Here is a 26,427-nt window from a genome sequence, read left to right as displayed (position 1 = left end):
GTTAAAGAGGGGTGGGGGTGAGAGAATAAACACACCAAGGCCCACGATCAAGTAATTTGAGGGCACTTAGCACTCTAAAAGCTTCCAGAGATTGTGGGGTGGGAGGAAGGGCAAGGAGGGGGGAGGTCCTACACCAAAGTTTAGGACTTTCCAAATGCGGCACTGCACACTGGAGGCTGGAAGATGATAGAGGAAAGCCTTCAACTGAGAGGAGATCTCTTCCCAGCTGAGCTTACATATGTGGGGGTAAAATAAAAATGTTTCCACACAAGCCTCAAAGTGTATAGCCCACACAGCTTTTCTTAGATACTGATGGATGTGTTATTCCAAGGTAAGAGTATAAATCAAGGAACAGGGAGACTTAGAACCTCGTGAGTTCTAACCAGCAGAGGGGTGAAGGGAAGCTCCTGGATGCCAGTCATGCAGCAAGCCTGGAGATGAGCCAGCTCACACTAGAAAAGGAAAGGAGAGCACAGCCCGAGGAGGGAGGTCTCAGTCCTAATACGGGAGTAATGGCTTACCTGCTTATTGGATCATGTGAAAAATACATTGAGAAGGGCTTTATATGACATAGAGGAGCTTGGGAATAATGAGTAATAGATGTAAAGAAAACTAAGCAAATAAAAAAAGATAGTTATTAACTTTATGAAAGATAAAACTTGAACAGGAAGAAATATATTGGGCTTCTGTAGGCCATGGAAACAACATCATACCTTTCTGCTGCCTATTTCCCCGTAACATCTGGTTACTGCTCATCACTTGGGGACCACAGAGATGGACACTCCTCTCAATGTGAGCTCACACTGTCGTACCAAGGCAGAGGAGGACCACGTTATGCACTGGTTCCTAAATTGCCATTTAGAAGTAACACAAGTACTGCTCATGTTTATTGGCCAAAGCAAATCACATCTGACTTCAAAGTGGTAAGAGGTGCAGGGAAATACATTTCTACCGTGTGCCTCCAAGGAGAGCTGGGATGTTTGTGAACTGCTCTGGTGGCCACTTGGCTCAGCAGTGAGGAGTTAGAAAGTGAGCAGAATACCGGTGAGTTTTGCTCTGCATGTATTATAACAGTGAGGAGAAGGAATAGATAGTGGGGGTGGCCAGACGATCACCTGTCACAGTAGACAGAGTATAAAATTGGTACATGAACAAGTAGCAATAAAAACATAATTAAGGGCTTCCCTGGTGATGCAGTGGTTAAGAATCTGCCTGCCAGTGCAGGGGACACGGATTCAAGCCCTGGTCCGGGAAGATCCCACATGCCGTGGAGCAACTAAGCCCGTGCACCACAACTACTGAGCCTGCGTGCAGCAACAAAGACCCAATGCAGCCAGAAATAAATAAATAATATATATAAAAAAATTAAAAACATGAAGATAAATACCAAAGAAAACAACAACCAAGAGAGTTAAAAGTGGTTTGCCTCGGACTTCTGTGGTGGCACAGTGGTTAAGAATCCGCCTGCCAATGCAAGGGACATGGGTTCAAGACCCCTGGTCCAGGAAGATCCCACATGCCGCGGAGCAGCTAAGCCCATGTGCCACAACTACTGAGCCCGTGTGCCACAACTACTGAAGCCCACGTGCCTAGAGCCCGTGCTCCGCAACAAGAGAAGCCACCACAATGAGAAGCCCGTGCACCGCAACGAAGAGTAGCCCCTGCTTGCTGCAACTAGAGAAAGCCCATGCGCAGCAACGAAGACCCAACCCAGCCAAAAAATAAATAAAATAAATAAATAAATTTATAAAAAAATAAAATAAAATTGGTTTGCCTCTGTGGAGTAGGACTGGAGGTGAGGAGGTTTGGGCAGGGGACTGTGGGTTTTCATTGTAAGTTTTTGTTTATTACTTTATTAGGGTAAAAAATAAAAAATAAAAAGTCTGATAATACCCATAATTGCAAGGTGGTTGTGAGAATTAAATGGGGTCACATGTATACATATAATAGCAGTAGTAGAAAGCCTGAACCATTGCTTGTGGGCTGACGTTAGATCTTTTTCCCTTTCCTGTTAAATCGTGAGCTCAGAGTGCCTAGTGCGGAGCTGAGTGTAGCCTTGCCTTCAGTGTGGGGCTGAGGGTGTGGAGTAGATGCTGTGTTCTAAAGAGGATGCAGAAAACTCCCATGTGAGCTTTTAATCTTCAGAGTTCAAGTGCTGTTCAAAGCCTTAGGCTTGAGTAACTTCCCTGGGGATTATGGGAATGCATGCCACTTGTTTTTGATTCCAATGGCAGATATATACAAATTGAAATTAACTTGAATTTATTTGCTGTGTTTTTTCTTCTTAGGACAGACCAGAGATTTGTTTTATGAAGGGTGCTTATGAACAGGTGATTAAGTATTGTACTACATATCACAGCAAAGGGCAGACCTTGACACTCACCCAGCAGCAGAGAGATCTGTACCAACAAGAGAAGGCCCAGATGGGCTCTGCAGGGCTCAGAGGTAAGGCCATTTCAGCACAGTCCCCTAGGTGGAGAGGTAATGCCTTCTTTTAATTGCAGATGAATTCATGCTTCACATCTGAGCTGCACAGCTCTATTCCAGGGTTCGTAGAAGCCTGCCATTTCTGAAGTGTTAGGTTTTAGTTGGCTAATTGTTTCTATGTTCCCAAAACATAAAAAGTTGGGAATGTAGCAAAATATGAAATCTCTAGTTCTTACAGACCTGCAGTGGTCTCTGAGCAGGTGATAGAAATTTTATTTTAGATACGTTTATCTTGTGGGAAGGGTGATAGATAGAAGTAAGGTGATGTTACTCCTTCCTTATGTTATCACTGGGTCTTGTTTGTTAATCTAAAATACTTTCCTAAATATTAAAAGACTTAGGCCTCTAACTCTTTAAACCGAGGTGGTTACTTACTTGTTCCTCATCTGCTGACTCCTTCCCTTGCCGATCACCAGCGAGGAAAGAGGTGCCCAGACTCTGCCTTGTGAAATGCTGCTGACTGGACGGTGACAGGGAAAGGGGGCCTGCTGTGCAAACACACATCGGCCGCTTCTTCTAGGGACGTCGTGTGTACATAGGGTTGAAGAGCAGGGCTTGGGGCCGTACCTGGTTTTTACCTTCTGGCTTGTGGGGAATACACACACACACACACCCACCCGTGCACTTATGTAGTCTTTCTCAAGGAAATTGGAAGAGTTGGCTTCCTTAATTTTATTGTTATTTACAAAATGGAAGTCAAGCACCACAGTTCCTGGGAGCAGGAAACAAGTATATAAAAAGTATTCTTCTTATTCATGGCTCACTTAAGCAAGGGCTTTCTGTGGGATAGAACTTTTGGATAGATTTACAGGACTTCTGCTCTTATAATAAGATAGGTTTAGAAAGGTTGTCTTGTGGCTTCATTTGAGGGCAGTGTTTTGTTATTCTTAGCAGCTCACAGCAAAAGGGTTTCAAAGTTGGCTTGCATTTAGAGAGTCTTAAAGGTCTGGTATGTGCTCCCTGTTTTCCTTAATTTTTGTAACAGAGGTTTCACACATTTTTTTTTTTTTTTTTTGACTAATTCTCTTCATCTGAAAGATTGTGGAGCTTTGTGTATGTGTGGTTTGGTGTGGTAACATTGTGAAATAGACAAGACTTGGTGGAGGAGAACATCTTTGTTTCACAGGGCTTTGGGAAACGTTCTGGGCATTTGTCCCTTGCTTCACATCTTTTCCTCTTCTCTTCCTATGCTCCATTTTCCTCCTCCCGCTCAAGTTACCATAATGAAGAGTAAAGAATAAATGAATAAAGATTTTAAGTTTAACTTGATATGAACTTATTTTATACTTTATAAAACTCAAGTTTCTTAAAATACATGTTAATTTTAAAATTGGGAGTACGTTTCGTTTTTATGTTTTAAATATAAAGGAGGAAGTTGGGGACCCTCCACACAGAAAAGGTCTACATACCTTTGTCCCAAACAGTAACAGTAGATCTTCATTTGTGCTAAAGAAGCAAACAAATAAATACAGGATACTGCCGTCTGGGCTAATACCACCCCTTCACTGAGAGTGCCAGGAGCTGGTTGGTGTCCCTTTCTTAGGATTTGCTGACACACAGATTGATACTCAGTTCCCCCCTTCTGTTGCCATCTGCCTCTGTTCCAACACCAGGGACTGTCAAGTGGCTCATTCTCTCCAGAGTGAAAGCGTTTGGGGCTCACATCTACGTAAATAGTTAGGTGTGACTCATACATTGGACAAATAGAAGCCATTTGCCTCTAACCATGGTTTTCCAAATGTATCTCATCCTTCATACCTTCTGTTTGAATAAGAATGGATACTTCCCGTGATCTCTCTGGGACTTTTCAGTTTCCCTGTGAGATACATATGTTTAGTTTGTGTGCTTTTTTTGGTGTGTTTTCTTTGGTAACTTGTTCAGTCTTATAATTTCCCGGATGGAGACACATCCCTCTGGCTCATAAGGTAGCTACCAGAGGTTCCAGAATTCTGAGAAAAAGCTAAATGGTATTTGGAAATGAATGGTGCTTTGTGCTATATCTTAAGTTCCCAAGGATGACAGGAAACTAACTATAAATGATGGTATGGTGGTATTATTTATATAGTTTTAAGAGAATCAAAGTAACAAATAAGAAAATCCTATTAATGTTACAGAAAGAGTGAAAGAATATAAACTATTGTTGGTATTAGTGGTTTTACAATCACTTTACAAATTAACTTTACCTCCCAGGGTTTCTTGGGTACAAAATTATTACATGTTGTATATAATTAACATAGCCTTCTCTTCAAGCTATTGAATTGTTCTGGAGGCCTATAAGATGGAAAGATGAAAATACATTAGGAGAAGCCACCTTCAAAGGTGTCTGTTTAAAATTGACTTCAAAGCTCAACAAACTGGGGCTTCCCTGGTGGCGCAGTGGTTAAGAATCTGCCTGCCAATGCAGGGGACACAGGTTCGAGCCCTGGTCCGGGGAGATCCCACATGCCGCGGAGTACCTAAGCCCGTGCGCCACAACTACTGAAGCCCGTGCGCCTGGAGCCTGTGCTCCGCAACAAGAGAAGCCACCGCAGTGAGAAGCCCTCGGCAACTAAGCCCGTGCACAGCCACGGAAGACCCAACGCGGCCAAAAAATAAATAAATAAATAAAACAAATCTATTTTTTAAAAAATTAAAAAAAAAGCTCAGCAAACCTATAGTTTTCCAAATAATTAATTGTATTTTTCTTAAGAGTCAGTAGTTTCTGCTGAAAGGAGCTGCATGTGTTTGCTATGTGAAAACATTTCTCATTTGCTCCTCGCTTGCCTTCTCTGCTTAACAGTTCTTTAGTCGTATTCTTTTTAATTTTTAATAAGTTAAAGCAACCCCATATTGAGAACCATTAAACTAGAATATCTTTGCATGTAGTAATTTTGATATTTAGAGTTTCTGTAATTACCACAATGACATTGTAGTCTTAAGTCATTTACCTGAGAAGTGTTATGGTCTCCAGCTTTCGTAAAGTAAATTCTAATGGTTTTGTGATTCACATTTTCTTTTTCGGATTTTATTATTATTTCCCAAGTTCTTGCTTTGGCTTCTGGTCCTGAATTGGGACAACTGACGTTCCTTGGCCTGGTGGGAATCATTGATCCTCCTAGAACTGGTGTGAAAGAAGCAGTTACAACACTCATTGCCTCGGGAGTGTCAATAAAAATGATTACTGGAGACTCACAGGAGACTGCAATTGCAATCGGTATAACTAGGCTGCTTCCTTTGTTTTCCATAGTTTTTCTTAAATTACTGCAGTGCATAGTTCTGTGAATCATTTGACATGAAGTGTGTTTACATAATACTGAGTTATATGGTTAAAATTGATGCTTTTGTTTGCTCATACTCTATAAAATTGTGGGCAAAATTTTATTTTAGTTAAAAAAAATAATACTATTAGTCGAAAATAACTAAAGCTTGTGAAATCACATTTTATTTACAAAAGAATAGTTGATTATTTTTAACCTCATAGTCCACTATGCTGACAGATAAAAGCACTAGATCATGAATGTGAAAGAAAATATGAAATTTAGTTTTTTCTTTCAACTTGAGTATAATTTTTTAAAAGCTGTCTTTGTACCTAATTTGAAAGAAAATAACTTGTGTCTGTATTTCTGTTGTCTAATACATATATGCCTATGTTGTTTGAATGCTGTTTAAGATTACTTAACAAGTATAAGGAAATAAAATGGACATGGAAGTTAATCTCCCAGAACCTGTAAACTATAATTCATACTTATAAATTTAAAATTTGTTAAAGTTCATTAATTCTTATCTTATTAATATGGAAAGAGACTGAGACAGGAATTTCACACTTTATGTGATCTAAGAAAAATATGTCACTGGAAACATAATATTGTTGGGAAGATTGTTTCTAGAGAAACTTCTCAACATTTATTTTCATTTACATACAACTACATGATACCACAGATGAGCCACCATTTTGCCTGGCTTTGTTTACTTTATTTAAAATGCACTCTGATCTTCATTAAAATTGAGCTCCCAAGCAGAACCTGCTTGGCCTTGTTCCAGTTCTTAGGTGTGGTGGGTTAAATTGTGAAAACTCTTTATTCTTAAATTTAAACAAAAATCAAGAAGTCAAACAGAAAACCCCACACTTTTTACTAATTCAGTTCTGTTTGTCTTATCGTAGTCTGTCTTGTGATCCCTTGATACAAAGACATTTTATACTTAAAGAGAAAGTGAGTTGATAACAAATCATATTAAGTGAGCATTATGTTGACTAGCCTATCAAGCAAAACCAATTTGATTAATTATGTTTTCTTTCCCATTTCACTTCAGCTAGTCGTCTGGGATTATATTCCAAAACCTCCCAGTCAGTCTCAGGAGAAGAAATAGATGCAATGGATGTCCAGCAGCTTTCGCAGATGGTGCCAAAGGTAGGCCTAAACCAGAGCCTTTCAGACTGAAAGGCCTTATTCTAGGTGTTAGACCACTTCTGCTGCTGTGTTAATGAAGCTGTTTGAAACATTTGAAAACAGTTGGGACATGACCCCCAGATTCGTTGGTCCAAATCATGAGATGAAATCTTATCATTGAAATCGGTCTTATCATTGAGAGTATTTATGATGTGATTGTTAGGAATATCAGTACTTTAGCAAGAGCCAAGTTTCCTCTGAGGAAGGTACTGTGGAAATTAACAGTGGTGTTTTGTATTTATAAAGTACAGAGTGGAGAGAGACCATCACTTCATACTTCTTACCCTTGTGTTCTATTTTAATTGAATGCATATATAATGCTTTTAAAAAAATTGAGGTATCATTTGCAAACAGTAAACGTCTTCCTTTTTAATGTGCAGCCCTAAGTTTTGACAAATGTGTGTGGTCCTCGTAACCACCACACAGTCGGGTACAGATTCCTCCCACCCCACATCCTCTTGTTGTGGCCCGCTCCTCCCTCTGCTTCCACTGCTTGGCAACCGTCGATTTGTTTTCTGTCCCTATAGTTTTGCCTTTTCCAGAATGCTCTAAAAATGGAGGCATGTAGTATGAGGGCTTTGAATCTGCTTTTTTGACTTAGCATAATGCATTTTTAATTGCTGAGTAGTATTCCACTGTATTGGGTGTGTGTTACCTATGCACCAGTTTAAAGGTATTTGGATTATTTTCAGTTATTGCTGATTATGATTACAACTACTCTAAACATTTGTATATAGGTTTTGTATGAAAATAAATATTCATTTCTCTTAGATAAATACCTAAGATTAATTGCTGAGTCATATGGTTATGTATGTTTAACTTTGTAAGAAAGTGCCAAATTGTTTTACAAGGTGGTTTTATTGTTTTGCATTCCCACCAGCAATGTTTGAAAGGTCTAATTGCTCATATCCTCACCAGCACATGGCATTGTCAGTTTCCCCATTCCCATTCTAATAGGTGTATCATGGTATCTTATTGTGGTTTTAATTTGCATTTCCCTCACAACTAATGATTTTGTGTATCCTTTTCATGTGCTTATTTGCCATCCATATATATTCTTTAGTGAACAGTCTACCCTGCCTATTTTTAAAAAATGTTTTATTTTTGAATTTTGAAAGTTACTTATATATTATGGATAAAAGTCCTTTATCAGATATTTGATTGGAAAATATTTTTTCCCAGTCTGTGGTTTTATTTTTTTATTCTATTAACATTGTCTTTTAAAGAACAGAAGTTTTAAATTTTGGTGAAGTCCAGTTTATCGTTTTTTTCTTTTATGGATCATGCTTTTGATATGTTATCTAAGGACTCTTTGCCTAACCCAAGGTCACAAAGATTTTTTCCTGTTTTTGTTTTTTGTTTTTGTTTTTTAATAGAAGTCTCATACTTTTTCGGTTTTACCTAACATCTGTGATCCTTTTTGAATTATTTTTGTCTATGTGTGAGAAGTGGGTTAAGGTTCATTTGTTTTATGTATGGGTGTTCAGTTGTTCCAGTACTGGTTGTTGAAAAGACTGTCCTTTTTTTTTCATTGAAATGCCCTTTCAGAGCCTCTGAGAGCAGTGTGGGTGTCTGATTTGTTTTAGATTTATTGGGGTAGGTGTTTCCATATTTGAACAGGACTCTGTGTGTGTGTGTGTGTGTGTGTGTGTGTGTGTGTCCTACCCTGATAGTTTCTTCCTGACATTTATTTCTGAAAGAATAATTCCTGTATTAAGTTCCCTGGGGGTATTGAGACAGAATGTACATTTAGTAAACATTTTCCCATTAACCTTTGTTCAACCTTTTCTTCCAAACCTTTTCCCAGAGATGCTAACAAGTAGTGACATTGGACAGATTTGAAATTTCATTTTATTTGCTTTCTTCAGTTCACTCTCCAGCTCTCTGATAAAAATGCTAATGAACTCTGAAAACCAATGTAAAGGCAGTTAGGGAAGGAAGAAGTAAGTTACAAATTGCATCATCAGCCCGGACAAATTACATCATTGGTCATTTTCAAATAAGAGTTTTTGTGCATCAATTATGGCAGATGCTCTGATGCTGTTCAAAGAGGAAAGCTCATTGAATTGCTTAGAGTCATCCTGCTCTGAGGAGGAATTCCATAAATACCAGCACTTTTTTCAGGTTTATCATGTCTTTTGAAAACCCAAGTCTTTTCTTTCCTTTAGGTCCTTTAGTCCCCCCAACCCCTACTTTGTCTTTTTTCCTATTTTTATCTTGTGTTGATGTAACTCTTAAATCTTGGTCTTATTGCTTTTACTTCAGATCATTTTGAAAAGTTTTTCTTTTATTAGTGTTTGAACAAAACAAAACTTTCCTTCTAAATTGCCAGCTCACTGAGGTTTTCCCACATGTATTAAAAATCATATTAATGAATTCTGTTCCTCATTAAAACGTTTTTTGGCTTTCCTGTTTCCATAATTCTGTCACACATTCCAAATCCCTCAACATTTCTCTGTCCTTTTGACCTAGAGCCAGTTAGAAAGTAGTATGGAAACTGAATTTTGCTTAATTATTTATAAAGTCCATCTGGGAATTCTCAGTGTTTTTTGTTTATGATTTCTTGAGTGTGTTCTACATTTCCTGTTGATAAAAATGGACATTCTCTTTTCTTGTTTGTTTTTTATAGCACTGCCTCCATTTTTGTTTTTACCAAACCTATTAACCAAGTCCCTATAATAAAATCCCAATTCGTGTGCTGTTTAATTTTTGGTATGTTGTCAATACTTATTTCAATGCATCAGATATGTTTTAATCTGTTCTGGAAGATTTGGGGACCTTTGGGAGGTTATTTTAATGCCAGGAATAATTTTTTTCCATTAGCCTCTCCTTTTCATATTTACCTACTTTCTTCTCTTCATAACTTACTTTCTGTTAATGTTGATCAAAAGAACCGTGAGTGCTGACCACCAATATGACACTGAAAAGATGGACCCATGAGAAGAGAAAATTTCTCTTTCAGGTTCCTTCTGAAAATACACAGCCTTTCTCCCTTTCCCTCCATAATATTCCCTGAACTCTCTCTTTGCTGACAGAGTTCTACTTCTTTCCCATTGTCCTTTTACCATCCTGTTGTCCTCATTCTGTCTTCTCCCCTCCTGCTCCCATACTACAGTGATTATATTGTGTGCTTATCTTAAGTCAGTATATTCCCCCACCTTTTAGGTAGAGAAACAGACGTAAAGGTGAGAAGATAATTAATAGAGGAATTTCAGTTACCCCCAAGTTTAATCCTAGCTCTGTGATAAAATGATATAGTTCAGTTTTTAGTCACTTCTCTCTGTGTTTTTTTTTTTTTTAATACCTTATTTCTTCAGGCCATAATTTTGTGTCACTAAATTTCAATATTTTTTCTCAACCAAAAAGATTGACCTGCTAGTCCTGATGCTTTAAGGAGAATTGTTACTCCGTGCAATATTATATTCTACATGATTCTTCAGCTTTGCATTGAGATCTGCTTAGTCTCAAAGAAACTGCTTTTATTTTTGAGTTGCCATCAAAGCTTTGAAATGCTGAAATCTATATCAAGTAATAGGTATACTGGATGCATGCCAAAGTAATTTGTTACTATACAAAAGAGGTATGTTTTCAGCCCAACAGTTGGTTTGTTATCCTTACTGCCATTGTCAGTGATAAGCTGCATTGGCTGCAAAGGAGTGATTTGCAGTGGTTTGAATGATTTGTAGTGGAACAAAGGCAAAATTTTACTCTGTACAACCTGAGTATTTGTAATTAGTAATTAGCCGTTTATTTAAAAATTCTGTAAAATCCACACTCTTCGCTAGATGCTCTTGTAAAAAATTCTGTAAAATCCACAGTCTTTGCTAGATGCTCAGTGCTGTGTGCTACAGGATTAATTTCTGCAGTAATGTAGAATTTTCACTTAGAAGGTAACCAGTACATTTTAAATATGTATGCAGCTTAGTCCTTTTTATTTTATTTAAAAAATTTTGTTTAATTCAAGTGTAGATTTACAATGTTGTTTGTTTCAGGTGTATAGCAAAGTGATTCATTTATACATACATGTATATCTTTTTTAAGTGAACACTTTTTAATTTATTTATTTATTTTTGGCTGTGTCAGGTCTTAGTTGCAGCCCATGGGATCTTTCGTTGCGGCGCATGAGCTCTTTGTTGCAGTGTGCGGGCTCCTCTCTAGTTGCAGCGCATGGGCTCCAGAGCGTGTGGGCTCTGTAGTTGCAGCATGTGGGCTTAGTTGCCCTGCGGCATGTGGGATCTTAGTTCCCTGACCAGGGATCAAACCTGCGTCCCCTGCATTGGAAGGTGGATTCTTAACCACTGGACCACCAGGGAAGTCCCTATATATATCATTTTTTTCAGATTATTTTCCCTTATAGGTTATTACAAAATATTGAGTATAGTTACCTGTGTTATCAATATATAGTAGGTCCTTGTTGCTTATCTATTTTATATATAGTAGTGTGTATTTGTTAATCCCAAACTCCTAATTTACCCTCCCCCTCTTTCCCCTTTGGTAACCATAAGTTTGGTTTTTATGTCAGTGGGTCTATTTCTGTTTTGCATATAAGTTCTTTTGTATATAAGTTCATTTGTATCACTTTGATGGGTTTTTTTGTTTGTTTTTTAGATTCCACATATAAGCAATATCATGTGATATTTGTCTTCCTCTGCCTGATTTCACTTAGTATGATAATCTCTAGGTCCATCCATGTGGCTGCAAATGGCATGATTTCATTCTTTCTTATGGTTGATAATGTTCCATTATATATATATACCGCATCTTCTTTATCCATTCATTTGTCACTGGACATTTAGGTTGCTTCCATGCCTTGGCTATTACGAATAGTGCTGCAGTGAACATTAGGGTACATGTATCTTTCCGAATTACAGTTTTCTCTGGATACGTGCCCAGGAGTGGGATTACAGGATCATATGGTAGCTCTGTTTTTAGTTTTTTAAGGAATCTTCATACTGTTCTCCATAGTGGCTGCACCGATTTACATTCCCCCCAACAGTGTAGGAGGGTTCCTTTCTCTCCACACCCTCTCTGGCATTTATTATTTGTAGACTTCCTAATGATGGCCATCCTGACTGGTGTGAGATGATACCTCGTTGTAGTTTTGATTTGCATTTCTCTAATAATTAGCAATGTTGAGCATCTTTTCATGTGCCTTTTGACCATCTGTATGTTTAGTACTTTTTAAAGACACGCTAAAGAGTTTACAAATGGAGTTTGAACCTTTTTAAAGGAAGAATGCTTTCCACATATGAGTTATGTGATTCATGGTACGTAGAGGAACTAAGGGTAATCAGTAATGTGATAGTACAGTTAAACTGAATTTTTTTACCTAAGAAAAAAATCCTCTTTGTTTTAGACCTCTATTAAAATTGGGAGAGAACCTGGGAATAGTCTTTATGATGGTCCTAAGATTCAGTCATTTATTGATTCATTTTACATGTGTTTATAGAGCACTGGAGGTACAGGGCCAAAATCTCTGCCTCATGGAGCTTATAGTCTAAGATAAGACTCATGTGGAGTATGACATTGCACAGAGTAAAAATTCTACTTAAAGCACCAGGATTAGCAGGTCATTCTTTTTGGTTGAGTAAAAATATTGAAATTTAGTGACACAAAATTATGGCCTGAAGAAATTAGGTATTAGAAAAAAACACAGAAGTGTCTAAAAATTGAACTATATCATTTTATCACAGAGCTGGGACTAAACTTGGGGGTAACTGAAAATTCTTCTGTTAATAATCTTTTCATCTTTATGTCTTTCTCCACCTAAAAAGGGGGGAATATACTGGTTTAAGATAAGCACACAATACAATCACTGTAGTATGGGAGCAGGAGGGGAGAGCACTGACAAAAGCAGGGAAGAGAGAGGATGAGATCTTTAGACAGCATGCCTAGGAAAGGCATCACTGAGAAGGTCCTGTGTGATGAAAGGGGCAGGCTGTGTAATATCCGAGGGAACACAAGGGCAGAGGCCTCAAGGGAAGTGTGCTTGGCATGTTTCAGGAACTGTGAGGCGGCCAGTGTAGTGCAGCGGGGAGAGAAGACTAACCGGGGAGCATGCACTTCATGTGGGGCTTGGTGGACAGTAAAAGACTTGGGCACCATTCAGTTGTCCTGAGAGGGACAGGAGGTTTTTGGAGGGCTTTCAGCACAGGACAGTGTGGTTTGACTTATGTTTTTAACCCAGCGTGTTGGCAGTGGGTTTCGATGTTTGAGTAAGGAGGTTGAAGTGTGGATATATTTGAGGATGGGGCCAAACTGCGTGTGGCATGTGGGAGAAGAGGAGGAATCAGGGTGGCTCCCCAGATTTAGAGCCTGAGCCATTGCAAGAGTGCACTTGCCATTGGCAGAGGATGTGAGGGAGCATGTGTTTGGGGAAGTAACAGGGGTTCTGTGTGGGATGTTTAAGTCTGAGATGGGATGTCCAAGAGCAAATGTGGAGTAGGTAGGTGGATTAGTTTTATCAATCTGGATTTCAGAAGAGACAAAAAGGCATATAAATAAAAGCCAGATTTCTAAGGTGGGATGAGATCCCCTAGGGAGAGACCTCTTATATTATAAAGAGCCCAAGAACTGAGTTCTAGAACACTCCAACGTGTAGACTTCAGGGAGGCCTGGGGGAACCTGCACAAGAGGAGCCGCTGGAGAGGTAGGAGGAGGAGCAGGAGAGTGTAGGGTGGTCCTGAAGCCAGGAGAAGAGGGCGCCTCAGGAGGAGGGAGTAATCGGCTGCGTGCGGGATTAAGTCACGTGAGAGATGGCACTGGTGTCAGCAATGCGGGGAGTCTTTGGTGCTCTTGATTAGAGCTTTCAGTGCAGGGGTGGGGGTAGCAGCCTAATTAGGAGGGATTCAGGAGAGAGTGGAAGAGAGAGATGGGAGACAGCAGTACAGGCAGCTCCCTAGAGGAGTTTCGCTTATAAAGAGAAGGGGAAAGGAGGGTAACAGCTGAGATAGGAAGGGAAGTTTTTGGTTTTGTTTTTCTTTAAATGGAAGGAATAACAACATGTTTGTATAATGATGGTAAAGGTGCAGCAGCAAGGGAAAAATTTTGATACAAGGGGGGGAAAATTTCTGATTGGTAAGAAGGTGGGATATTTGACCTGCACTAGAAACATATTCACCTTGTTCATTTGTAGTAAAAGGAGAGAAGGAGGGATACTGTCTGGATACAGCTATTGGATGGTGGGAGTTGTGGAAGTTTTCTCCTGACTCTGTTTTCTTTGAAGCAGAAAACAAGGTTGTCAGCTGAGAGTGAGGCTGGGGAAGGGGATAAATTGGAAGCATGAGGAGAGAAAACTAGTGTGGACCCGTCCTCTAGGAGAGTAGGAAAGAGAACGGTGGGTTACGTGGGTATTAAGGTCACCTGGCTCGGGGGTGTTGGAAAGACTGATGGGAGGCAGTGGTTACAGATTCCTGTGAAACATGGAGGGTGGCCTCGGGAGCAGTGACTGACCACAGGGAGTGAAGGTACAGTCTTCTGTGACATTCAGAACCGAGGATGTGTGACTGAAGAAGGGAATGGAGGGCACCTGCCCCCTCTGTGCTCTGCTGGTGGTGCTATTGGAGAGGACTGTGGGAACAGTCCCTGTCTTGTGGATAAATTAGGTTAGAGCAGTGTGGGTAAGAGTGGAGGGCCAGGGGATTTGTCGATGACTGGGGCACAGTGGGAGGGTTTCAGGAGACCAGGAGATGGGATCAGGAAAAGGGATTAAATATATTCTTTGGAGAGAGAAGATGGTATAAGCAGGTGGAGACACAGTGGAGGAGAGAGAGCCTGATGGATTAACCTGAGTAGAAGAGCATGCGCAGACACTTCATAGTGCTTAACAAAAAAAGGCTCGAGGGACGTTGAGAAGCAGCTGTTCTTTAAATCTCCTGAAGACAGGACAAAGGGAAGAGGCCATTTTAGTTGTGTCAGTGTTGAGGAAGCCGATGCAGGCAGGAGAGTTTTTCCTTTGTCTGTCTCTGAACGTTTCAAGAATAAGGCTGTTTTCTCTTCAGAGCTTAAACATAATGGGATAAACTGGGTAAATTGTTTAGATTGTGTATTTCTTATAGTACCTAAAAATTTGAAATGACCCTGTCAAATGAGTGTCCTAACAAATGTATGGCATATTCTTAAGTTTGATCTCTGTGGCAAAATACAGACAGTTTAAATTGATAATTTAAAATATATTCTTAGTTATAAGTGCATAGGTTATTCTGATATTTCTTAATGTTGAAGATTTTTAGTGTGTCCCGTGTTTTAACAGGTTGCAGTATTTTACAGAGCTAGTCCAAGGCACAAGATGAAAATTATTAAGGTGGGTGTCTAAGAATCACACTGTTTTATCTCTGTATCCAAAATGCTACTGCTTGTCTTTCATTATGTTTGCATTACTACTGCAAATATTGGTAGAGCATTAAAGTCAGAAGTATTGTGAAGCAAAACAGGTGGTTTTTTAAAGCCTGAGATGGAAACATTAATAGAGAATTTAGTTTGCAAAGGAAGATGTAGAAGAAAACTTTAAGGAAATATCTGCAAATACAACCTTCTTTAAACATTTGAATAATGTAGAAATATGTTCTGACAGGAGGCTATAGCCAAATCATCCCGGTGTGAATAGGAATAATTACTTAGAAACTGAATAAACACAGCAAGAAAAAAATGTTTTGAGAGTGTGAACAGTGTTTAAAGGGCTGTGATTATTTATGTTAGTCAAATACATACAAAGCAGCTGACATGGTACCATCAGTTCATGGACTTACTCATCACAGTAGTGCTCCATGGTACTGAGGTCACGGTTTCTCGGCCTTGGCACTGAGACACTGTGGGCTGGATAATTCTTCGTTGTGAGGGGCTGTCCTGTGTGTTGTAAGTTTAGCAGCATCCCCGGCTCCTGTCCTTTAGATGCCAGTAGCGTCCCTGAAGTCATGACAATCAGAAATGTCTCCAGACATTGCCAGATGTCCCCTGGGAGACAAAATTTCCCTGAGAACAACTGTGTAATTGACTCTTCATCAGGCTTTACACACAGAATTTTCACACATGGAAATATTAATGGCAGCTTTTTCTAAGCTTTATCTTAAGACCTCCATATATTTATTGAAGTTTATTGAAAAAGTGATTGTTTTATTTCCAGTCTTTAATTATGTGAGAAAGAAAAAGAGAGAGGATTTGTTTATCCCCTTATCTGTGTGGAAGCAACATTTTAATCAGAATTCCTCCCTCCCGCTTCTCCCCTCCCGCCCCCAGTCTCTGCAGAAGAACGGGTCGGTTGTGGCCATGACAGGAGATGGAGTAAATGATGCAGTCGCTCTGAAGGCTGCAGACATTGGAGTTGCAATGGGTCAGACTGGCACAGATGTTTGCAAAGAGGCAGCAGACATGATCCTGGTGGATGATGATTTCCAAACCATCATGTAAGTTTTCCTTCAATGAATGCACATCACAGAGTCTCCTCCCATCCTTTCTTGCACCCCATTCATAGAAAAGAGTTTAGCAGTTTTAGACATTGGATAAACTAAACTTTTTTACTAGATTAATTAATCTTATTTTGTGTACTAGTGTGTAGTTTGGGGGAAAATTATTTGTATGGAATGGACATAATAAATGGCAGGGCTATTCATTTAAGAAATATTACTGAGTACCAGCCAAGTGTCACATTTCCTGGCCACTAGTGTTGTGACAAATACAGCAGTGAACCTTCATGTGGCCTTTATTCTAGTTAAATTCAGGCTCACAGGAATAAGCATATGCCTGGCCTTACAGTAAGTATTATAAATAAAGATCCCATCCATATCTGTTTCCTTATGTCAGGAATTGTTCATGTTACTAATGATGCAATTTATCATTTGAATAGATTTGTTTCATCCACAGTTTCTAATTGCTTTAAGATTCTTCTGCAGTACCTGCTGGTTGTTTCACAGTGTTCAGGTGGAGGTCACTTGATAATCACCTCTTGAATGATCTAAGTCTTAGTTCAGTGATGCCCTGTGTGCCTCATTAACCCATTGTGGCCTCAAGTGGAGCATGTGGGCCCTCAGGACCCAGAATTGCTAGGCTCTTAAAAAGATATAAGATACTTAATTTCCATTCTTAGAATTGTATAAAAATCTTGGAAGATAGGGCAATATGTTTATAAAACACATATTTTCCTAGGTTGAGCAAAATGAATGAGAGAATTTACATGAATCTTTGTAAACCATATTCTTTTTATAATTCTGGTACAACATGTATCTAATTGTGTGTAGGAGCAACAGATGGCTTAAATTCTATAAGTTTTATATGTCTCATTGCCATTTAATTTCTGACCTACATTAAATTAACCCCTTACCATGCATGCATCTTGTATCTTGAAGAAAAATAAACTTGGAGGGGTAAAGAAGATCATTATTTTAGTATTATAAATGTGTATTATTGTCTCTTGTGTAGAAACACAAGATGTGATTTTAATGTTGAAATGCCTTTTTAAGAATAAAAATTACTGTGTTGTGAAATTCGTTCGGGTAGAGTGTAGCAGGCCAGACTTCAATTCCTTGCCACAGTAGTGTTTCCTTTTTTTTTTCTAGTTTTAATTATGTGAAGAAAATAATAGATTCTCTTATTGATGTATGTGTTTTATCAGTTGGAAATTTGTTTTCAAAATTAGTTCCACAGTATTGATGTATCCTCATTTTTCTGTGATAATATTTTCTCACCTAATTTTATTTTTAACTTTCAGGTCTGCAATTGAGGAGGGTAAAGGGATTTATAATAACATTAAAAATTTTGTTAGATTCCAGCTGAGCACGTAAGTTGTAAGAAGTTGTGACAAACTTATGGGTCTTACAGATAAATTATTTGCAAAGTAGAATTCAAGCAGAATGCCTACAGGCTTCTGGGCTCTGTTTCTGAGGGTTGTTCATATGTAAAAGTTTTCCAGTGTGAAAATTGAATTCTGTCCTAAATCTAAAAATGGCATGATAAAGAGGTTCTAAATGTGATAATTATTTGTCTGTATCATCATCAAAATATATAAACCTTTGTGGCTTATTTAATAGCCCTGAAATAACTAAGAAAGGGGTGTCAAATTTTAATGTTTCTTCTTGGTATATTTTTCCAAAAGTAGAAGGGCTTTTCTGTAGTCAAAAAACAGTTACAAAAATATCATTGAAACTGTTAACTGTTATCTGAACTCAATTTAAAAAAATTCTTCCTCTATTTGGAAGTCCTTTATTAAAATGCTGTAGATCATAAGGGTTAACTCTTAGCTTCAAAATATTCACACTAATGAAGCAGTAGATTACTTGGAAATACGGGCTTCCTTTAAAAGAACAGTAGTAACATGAGAGTTTTAAATGCTAAGAAAGTGATTTCATAAAATTAGCAAGAACTATATACTATGCTGACACATTTTTTAAAATGACTCTTTCTTTCGATAGGAGTATAGCAGCGTTAACTTTAATCTCACTGGCTACATTAATGAACTTTCCCAATCCTCTCAATGCCATGCAGATTTTGTGGATCAATATTATTATGGATGGACCTCCAGCTCAGAGGTGAGAGTTTTCTCATGTAAATTAGAAAGACAAGGATGGCATGCTATCCTGATAATTAAGCTCTAAGACTTCATCACGGATAGCGTTGGAAATCTCTGCAGCATTGTGTTTGTTATAAATTGTGTGATGTGAGCATATCATTTATTCTCTTGGAGTGCTCATTCATGCATTATGATCTGAGCTTTTAGGCTGTTAGATGCCCAGCCTTAAGTTGAGAACAGAGGAGGGAACAGTTGCAGTCCCCGTCCTCGAAGTAAGCTTTTTGTTTCTTAGAATAGGTTGTAATGGAGAAATCTCTGGCTTTAGTGCTGTTACCAAGGTTCTGTTGTCAGTCTTAGAGACTTTGGGAAAGTATTGAAGGACCTAAGCATCTAAGTATCTTCTTGTATAATAATGGGGCCCTAGATGTTGCTTTCCCAACACAGAGTGATACATGTCAGTGACCATTACAACAAATTATCCTAGTTGAAACTTCCTTGCATGAAAGATAGTTCAAAGTCCAGTTGGTAGGTCATATATTTCAGGCCATATTTGGAATAAGTAAAGCTATATGTAAATGAAATTGGGCAATTTTTTGAATTTGATTATCAGTCCCCTCCCAAACTGTGCCAAATAAACAAAAAAGGAAAGAGTGATAAAATCTTTGGTTATTTTCAAGTGATCATAGCCAAGGTTTTCTTCATGATTCAACATTCTGTTTCCAAAAGAAGACATTTCGTTTCCGGGATAATTGAGGTCAATGAAGTTGTGAATGTAATAAATCCAAATCTTACTTAAAACTTTAATTCACTTTTCTGTTTGTTTTGAAGCCTTGGAGTAGAACCAGTGGATAAAGATGTCATTCGTAAACCTCCACGCAACTGGAAGGACAGCATTTTGACCAAAAACCTGATACTTAAAATACTTGTTTCCTCAATAATCATTGTTTGTGGGACTTTGTTTGTCTTCTGGAGGGAGGTATACTCACTGGATAAGCTGCTTTATTAATATTCATTCTGTACAGTAGGACTCGGTTATTTTTGTGTATTAAGCAGAAGGCTGGAAGTTAGGAGAGCTCTTTCAAAAATAGAATAAAAACATTTAAAAATAGCTTGATTTCAGTATTTATGGGTTAATAGAATTCCTGATTTATATATTAGAGTTATTTAAATCTGCAGAGAAGTATCAGATACAATAAAAATTAACATGAAAATTTGGGAAGAAGGTAGAAAATCTGAGTCTTTAATATAGCTACTTTCATGTCATCAAAAAAAGTTCTTTTAATATCCAGTTTATGGTTTGGGAAAAGACTTTTTACTTTATGTAGACTACAGCTATTTATTAGGTGACTTATTTAAATGGTGTATGGGAAATTTAGGTTGCTTATATGTTTTATATCTTAAACTAAAGCTATTTCATTCTGAGAGGAAGAAAATATTAACCCTTTAAAAGCATGTAGTATTTGTTCATTAAATTCAGCCAGCTGAAAATCTTCTTTCCTCTCGACAGCTGCGAGACAATGTGATAACACCTCGGGATACAACAATGACCTTCACATGCTTTGTGTTTTTTGACATGTTCAATGCGCTAAGTTCCAGATCCCAGGTATGCTTAGGTGATCTTAGCTGACTAATCCAATTGGGTAGGGTACTCTCTAATTGTAAGTGGGCAGGGTTTTTAGCTTTGCTTGCTTTTGTAGCCATGGTTACAGCCCCGGATATAGCCTTCCTACAAACATGTGCCTCCAAAATGTGTCCTAAGAGGGATGGGGCATTTGGGGAAATAAGCCTTAACTTTGGCTAGGACATCAAAGTAAATCACAGGTGTCATCACCTGATTTTTCTTCTTTTCATTTTCTTATTATCTGTAGCTATGATAGGTTCAAGTTAACATTATCTGAGGATAGGACAAAGCTCATGGCTTCTGCTAAGATGTTATTAGCCTCATTATAGAAGCAAGTATTGTTAGAAGTCCAGGAACAGTTTTGTGCATATTAACTTTTTCTCATTATTTCCATCAGTGTGTCAAAGCTTAGGACATTTAAAATTTTCTTTTCTTCCCATGCTTTATCTTAAGGTGGATTGCCTTCTCTCTCTTTTTTTAAAAAAAATAATTTATTTATCGTTGGCTGAGTTGGGTCCCCGTTGCTGCGCGTGGGCTTTCTCTAGTTGCGGCGAGTGGGGGCTACTCTCGGTTATGGTGCGCGGGCTTCTCACTGCGGTGGCTTCTCCCGTTGCGGAGCACAGGCTCTAGGCACGCGGGCTCAGTAGTTGTGGCTCACGGGCTCTAGAGCGCAGGCTCAGTAGTTGCGCATGGGCCTAGTTGCTCCGTGGCATGTGGGAACCTCCTAGACCAGGGCTCAAACCCGTGTCCCCTGCGTTGGCAGGCGGATTCTTAACCACTGCGCCACCAGGGAAGCCCTGGATTACCTTCTCTTGATTGAAATGCTTTGTTAGAAAATAATGGGCTAGAACCTAATGGTACTTTTTCAGAGCATGTTGTTCTTGGAAACTAGCTACATTTGAGGCCTGACTGTTCATTTCAATTTAAGAGCACCATATAAATCCTTAACTATATCTATTACCGTTCACCATGCTAGAACTTTCCAAGTACAGTGAATTGTCATTAACTTAGACTAATTTTTGAAGAAGCTTTAGTATTTGGTTTTTGTTTTATGGAAGGCATTTTTACTTTGTCACTACACACGTAACTAAGTCCATTCTTCGAGAAAGGTTTTTAGATTATGTACCTTAATGAATGATAGAAATGATTTAGCAAAATTATCATATACAAATAAAGTTTCTTATGCTTTGGAGGACTAAAGGAAGTTTCTGTGGTCTTTATTTTTTTAATAGCATCACCCTTAAAGCCCTTGATGAAGAGACGCTGCTTTAAAATTTACCCTATTCCATCTAAATTATTCCAAAATAATAGTTAAAATTTAGAGATTTCATGGTACTACTATTGTAGAATTCAGTCCAGCTTACTAAAAACTGGAGGTGAGTGTAATAATAAAGAAGTTGTTTCTGTGACCAAGGAGTAATAACTGAACTCTGTGCTCTGCCAACAGACCAAATCTGTGTTTGAGATTGGACTCTGCAGTAATAAAATGTTTTGCTACGCAGTTCTTGGATCCATCATGGGACAGTTATTAGTTATTTACTTTCCTCCACTTCAGAAAGTTTTTCAGACCGAGAGCCTAAGTATACTGGGTAAGGGAAATGTTATCTTTATAATTTACATATTATAAATGAGTTGTATTTTCTCATGCATTTGTTCTAAGAAGAATTTTCTTTTAAAAAGTGAAATAAGTGGCTTGCTTTGAAAAATGTGTGTGCTCTGTTTTCTCATTTGGAAATGTTTAGGGGAGTCACTCTCCCAACTCTAGGTTTTAAACTTTTTTTGTAATTTTTTTCTTGTTAATTTTTTGTAGGTTGTCACTTGTCAAAATCATATTTGGTGATTCTGAAAGATAGCAAATCAAAACGTGTTACAGAGTAATTGTAGTTTATAACTTTTTAATCTTGTATGAAGAAAAAACTAGATTTAAGCTCACTGAAAACCAAATGGCTCTTCTTTAAAATTACCATTTTGATTGTTAAACTAACATTTTCCTATTCTTATTTGCTAATTTGCACATTATTTTATGAAATAACAGCCCTAAGAGTTTTATTAAGCTGATGTGAAGACAGTCATTATTCTTTCACAGACTGTGCATTAAATGCATCACCATACAGTACATTTAAAAGTTAATCTTCCTATGTAAGTGTGAGAACGGACGCATTTTATGATAATGCTAGTTCTAATTCCTGGGTTTTTAAAGGTAATTTGGATATTTATGAATCACTGTATTTTTTTGCTGTAAGTTAAAGTTTACCTTAGAGTTGAAATAGTTTAATTTCAAGATTTTAATTTCAGGCCGATTGTGGCTACTTTGTGGAATGGTTGAGAAATAATGTATTTTAAAAGCTGTGGTAAAATGCTAGAAAAACATAAGTTATTACGCTCTGCAACTGTAAGTTTAAAGAATTGTAAAACCCAACTTACTTTCTCTTGCAGATTTGCTGTTTCTTCTGGGTCTCACCTCGTCAGTGTGCATAGTGGCAGAAATTATCAAGAAGGTTGAAAGGAGCAGGGAGAAGATCCAGAAGCCTGTTAGCTCGACATCATCGTCTTTTCTTGAAGTATGATGCATATTGCATTCTTTTATTTGCAAACTAGGAATTGCAGTCTGAGGATCATTTAGAAGGGCAAGTTCAAGAGGATAATGAAGATTTGAGAACTTTTGAACTTTTTATTGACTAAAAATGAGTGTTGAAGACTTGATTTGAGACTTTAACCTGCTGACAGTCCCAAATGAAATTATGCAACTTTGATAACATATTCCTTGATTGAAATTGGCTTTTGCGATTGAGTGGAACTTCGTAAAGTGTATGGGCAGTTATTTAATTTAAAAAACAAGCAAAACCTGAACCACCTTCTGCACTTAAAGAGGTCTAACAGTTCAAATATACAATCTATCCTAGATAAATATGATTTTTTTTTAATTTTTAAATATTGTACTATTTATGGTGGTGGGGCTTTCTTACTAATACACAAATAAATTTAATCATTTCAAAGGCATTCTGTTTGGTTTAGAAGTTGATTCCCAGGAGTGCCATATTTCAGCTACTGTATTTCCTTTTCCTGCAGTGTAAGCAGCTCAGCTACCTTGTGTTACCATTTTTGTATCTCAAGTTTTTTGCACAGGATGTGACCACTGTCAGATCACTGTTCTTTTCTTTCTTTTTGTGATTGAAAAGCCTATACTGCAATTTGAAGTAAATGTTTGCTTTTCTTAGTAAGTGTAAATGGTTGCCTTTTTCTTCTTCTTTTGTTTTTGGTATGAGTCTTTGGTCTAGCACAATTAATACAGGGCTGTGGAGTGGCATTCTAGGTAGGGTAGCCATGTCTGTAATTAACACTTAGTCATGGAGTCAAAAAAATTTAAGACTGGTTGGGCTGATATTTATAGCAGATTATGTTAATGTGTTATGCCTTCTTTTAGAGTTAAATATCAATACATACTTTGTCAAGTATCGCCTTGACAAAGTCATCTCCTAAATATAAATCTAAGTACCTCACCTGAATATCTGAATTTTATTACTTCTTAATGTCTTTTTATGTGTACTTTAAAAAAATCTTTCTTATGAAGTATAGAGTGGTAAACTTAAAGAATAAAAAAGCCCCAAACCTAAACAGATGGTTTATGAAGCAGAGTATAAGTGGAAGATTCTGTGCTGACCTTTACTCTTCGTGTATCTGCAGCTTTGGGGCCTAGGTTGCAGCACAGCCCGGAGCCTGCCTCTCTCCTGCTTCCACCATTGTCCTCTGCCTTGTTCTGCTTCACTGGGCGTGCTAGAGAAATAGATAGATTTTCTCCTGGAATGCCATCAGTTTTTGTAATAGCTGGATGAGGTATAGGTAATTTGTTTTGAGTGTGTGGCAAATTTGGGCCAGAAATTCAAAATTAGAAATACATTTTCCTGTTGAATATTTCTCTCTGAAACAGAAACGGGTCTCAAATTCTTACATGTTTAATTCTTCCTGAAGTCACTGAATTTTGCATTTTATAATTATTCTTAATTTTTTAAACTGTGAGGATAAATCGCTCTCTAGTTTTTATCAGCAATATTAAACTGCACTGTTAGCACTGCAGTACTGTTGTGAACGATAGGAAAGATACCTATTCTTTGAGTCTTGTTACTGAAACAGTTTAATATAAGGACCTGAGATATCTGCAGTGTATTCTGCTTTACTCTTTAAGGCTAGTCAAATGTACATGGAAACCATTGTCTAATCAACTTTATCTTTAATGATGGTGATGTATCATATCTAAGTTTTGTAATGAGTTTTCTTCTCTGTTACAAGGACTTGAAATATGAAGTGCACGTCAATCTTTTGCTTTGCATTTTACGTTCAGAGTATGACTCATATGAAATAAATGTGCCTATCTTATTGTTCAGATTTTAAACCTTCCCCCAGAATGATTTATTTTCATAAGTTAATGTTCTTCCAGTTGGGACTGTTAACATTAAAATCATATGGATGTTGAAGATAACAGAAATTAGGCAGTACTCACAGTACATTGAATCTGTGATTTAAAAAGAAGTGAAATGTACGATTCAGATATACTACATCTGTATAACAGATTTCCCATAGTAAAACAACAAATTAGGGTCTGTGTATGTATTTTACATAGCATATTATCAGAATTAGCATGGATAATTCAAATGCACTAGTATCTAAATTTTAAACTTCTCCCCATTTCCTGGCCCTGGGACTTGCTAGAGTCCCTAACAATACTAACTTATGTGATTTTTCCCTGTTAGACTACCTCATGAAGTTTTTTGACTTCAAAGTGATTAAATATCAGGGAAGAAAAGGAGCTTTAATTCACCAACTAGGTAGATAACCCTCAAATGATTCAAACTGGCGGCAGAGGAACAAGGCTTAGCATGTTCTCTCAGATTTTTGCTGGGCATTGCATGACCCAGAAATGGAACAGCCTGAAACCAGGCAACCTAAAAAAACCTACCCCCTCAGGACACAGACTTCATTTAATAGCAGTAACCATACCCACAAGGATAAAACACATTTTTTACCTTTCATACCCATGCAAGGTACATCTTTTACATGGGTAATCTTTGTGAAGTCATTTCAAGTTTTGATCTCTTTCATATAGTACCTAAGTAAAGTGAGCACTGGCCATATGACAGCCTCTCAGTGAAATGAATTGGTGGCAAACAATAAATATAAGATCTAAGAACCTTAGTTAACTTTACCTTGCTTTCTGCCTTTGTCACTTGGCAATTCATGTGCATTTTACTTCTACGTATGACTCACTCAATTTAAATGGATGAATTAATTGTCATTTCAGTAAACTTTTCTTTAGTACCTAGAATGTACTAGGAATAGAAAGGTGGTGGCATCCCTGCCCTTCAAGAGCTCATGGGCTGGGTTAGCTGAGGATATAACTGTTAACAGGCTGTCTGTTGAAAGTTAGTAGTGGTCTTTGCACATTTATTTTAAAAATACACATACAGTAAAATGAATCCAGCACACATTTTACTGGAAGTTTCCCTTGAGATTGGCATTTGGAAATCTTTGAAATGCCTTTTTCGATTAAGTTGCAATCTGAACAGTAGCTGATTTGCATACTAAAACACGGTGTGGATAAATGTTAATCCTAACTGGTATGGGACTAGACAGACAGATTATCCTGATAATTAAGCTTCCTTGAGATCAGTTAGCACTTGGTATGACTATTAACTCTTGTTGGGTTTCGGGGTTTGGTTTTCAGAGTTAGTTATTGTTAATAATGGATAATGGTTAACCAATCCTTGATATTAATGTAGGTATAATAGTCTGCAAATATTTTGGTAGGTTTAGATTTGGGAAGTTCTCAGTCTTAACTCTGGAAACCAAAGTGAAATATATGTGGTACAGTGGTAAGTGCTGCCCCAAGTGCTACAGTAGCCAAAGGAGAGAAATAACTTCATAGGAGGAGGTTGTCAAATTTCCTAGAACTAGTGGCATCCGAATCAAGCCTTAAGTTGAGAATCTCCAGCTGAGAACAGCAGGATATTGTAACCAAACAGCATAGCCTCTGCAGAGGTGTTGGTGGGGTCTGGAAGGAACAGGTGAAAACCACAGGAGTCTGGGGCTAGGGCAAGGAGAGTATATATAATGTGAGGGCTGGACAGATAGGCAGGAGCCTAGTGGTGAAGGTAAAGACATTTGGCTTGGAGCCTGCTGTAGGATTTCAGACTGTGGTAAGAGTTTGGATTTTTGTCTTGTAACATGCTGGTGGAAGCTCAGAGGGTGGACTGTAAGGACAAAACAGAGAGACTGATTAGAGAATTGTAGAAGCTTAAGAGGTAGAGGGACTAACTGAGTTGTGGCAGTTAGTATGGAGAGAAAAACTGGAATTTCTGCCTTCTAAGAGAGAGCATTGACGTGACCCGATGGGAGGA

The 26,427-nt window shown here is 37.9% G+C and overlaps 1 protein-coding gene across 7 annotated transcripts in view; it reads left to right on the top strand.

Moving 5' to 3' along the window:
- ATP2C1 (ATPase secretory pathway Ca2+ transporting 1) overlaps nt 1-24,425 on the top strand; it is a 117,679-nt gene extending 93,254 nt beyond the window's left edge. For all 7 annotated transcript variants that reach the window (XM_082392649.1, XM_082392648.1, XM_082392652.1 and 4 more), the window contains 11 exons: nt 2,289-2,445; nt 5,510-5,680; nt 6,778-6,875; nt 15,166-15,216; nt 16,149-16,315; nt 17,617-17,685; nt 18,317-18,433; nt 19,243-19,390; nt 19,922-20,017; nt 21,483-21,624; nt 22,472-24,425. In XM_082392649.1, the coding sequence (XP_082248775.1) occupies nt 2,289-2,445; nt 5,510-5,680; nt 6,778-6,875; nt 15,166-15,216; nt 16,149-16,315; nt 17,617-17,685; nt 18,317-18,433; nt 19,243-19,390; nt 19,922-20,017; nt 21,483-21,624; nt 22,472-22,602 (1,347 nt within the window). In that variant the 3' untranslated portion in view covers nt 22,603-24,425. The remainder of the gene's footprint in view (nt 1-2,288; nt 2,446-5,509; nt 5,681-6,777; nt 6,876-15,165; nt 15,217-16,148; nt 16,316-17,616; nt 17,686-18,316; nt 18,434-19,242; nt 19,391-19,921; nt 20,018-21,482; nt 21,625-22,471) is intronic.
- Nucleotides 24,426-26,427: the final 2,002 nt, after the last annotated feature.

This window comes from Balaenoptera borealis (assembly GCF_965194805.1).
Source record: "Balaenoptera borealis genome assembly, chromosome: 5".
NCBI lineage: Eukaryota > Metazoa > Chordata > Mammalia > Artiodactyla > Balaenopteridae > Balaenoptera > Balaenoptera borealis.
This window is presented reverse-complemented; position numbering and strand designations above follow the sequence as displayed.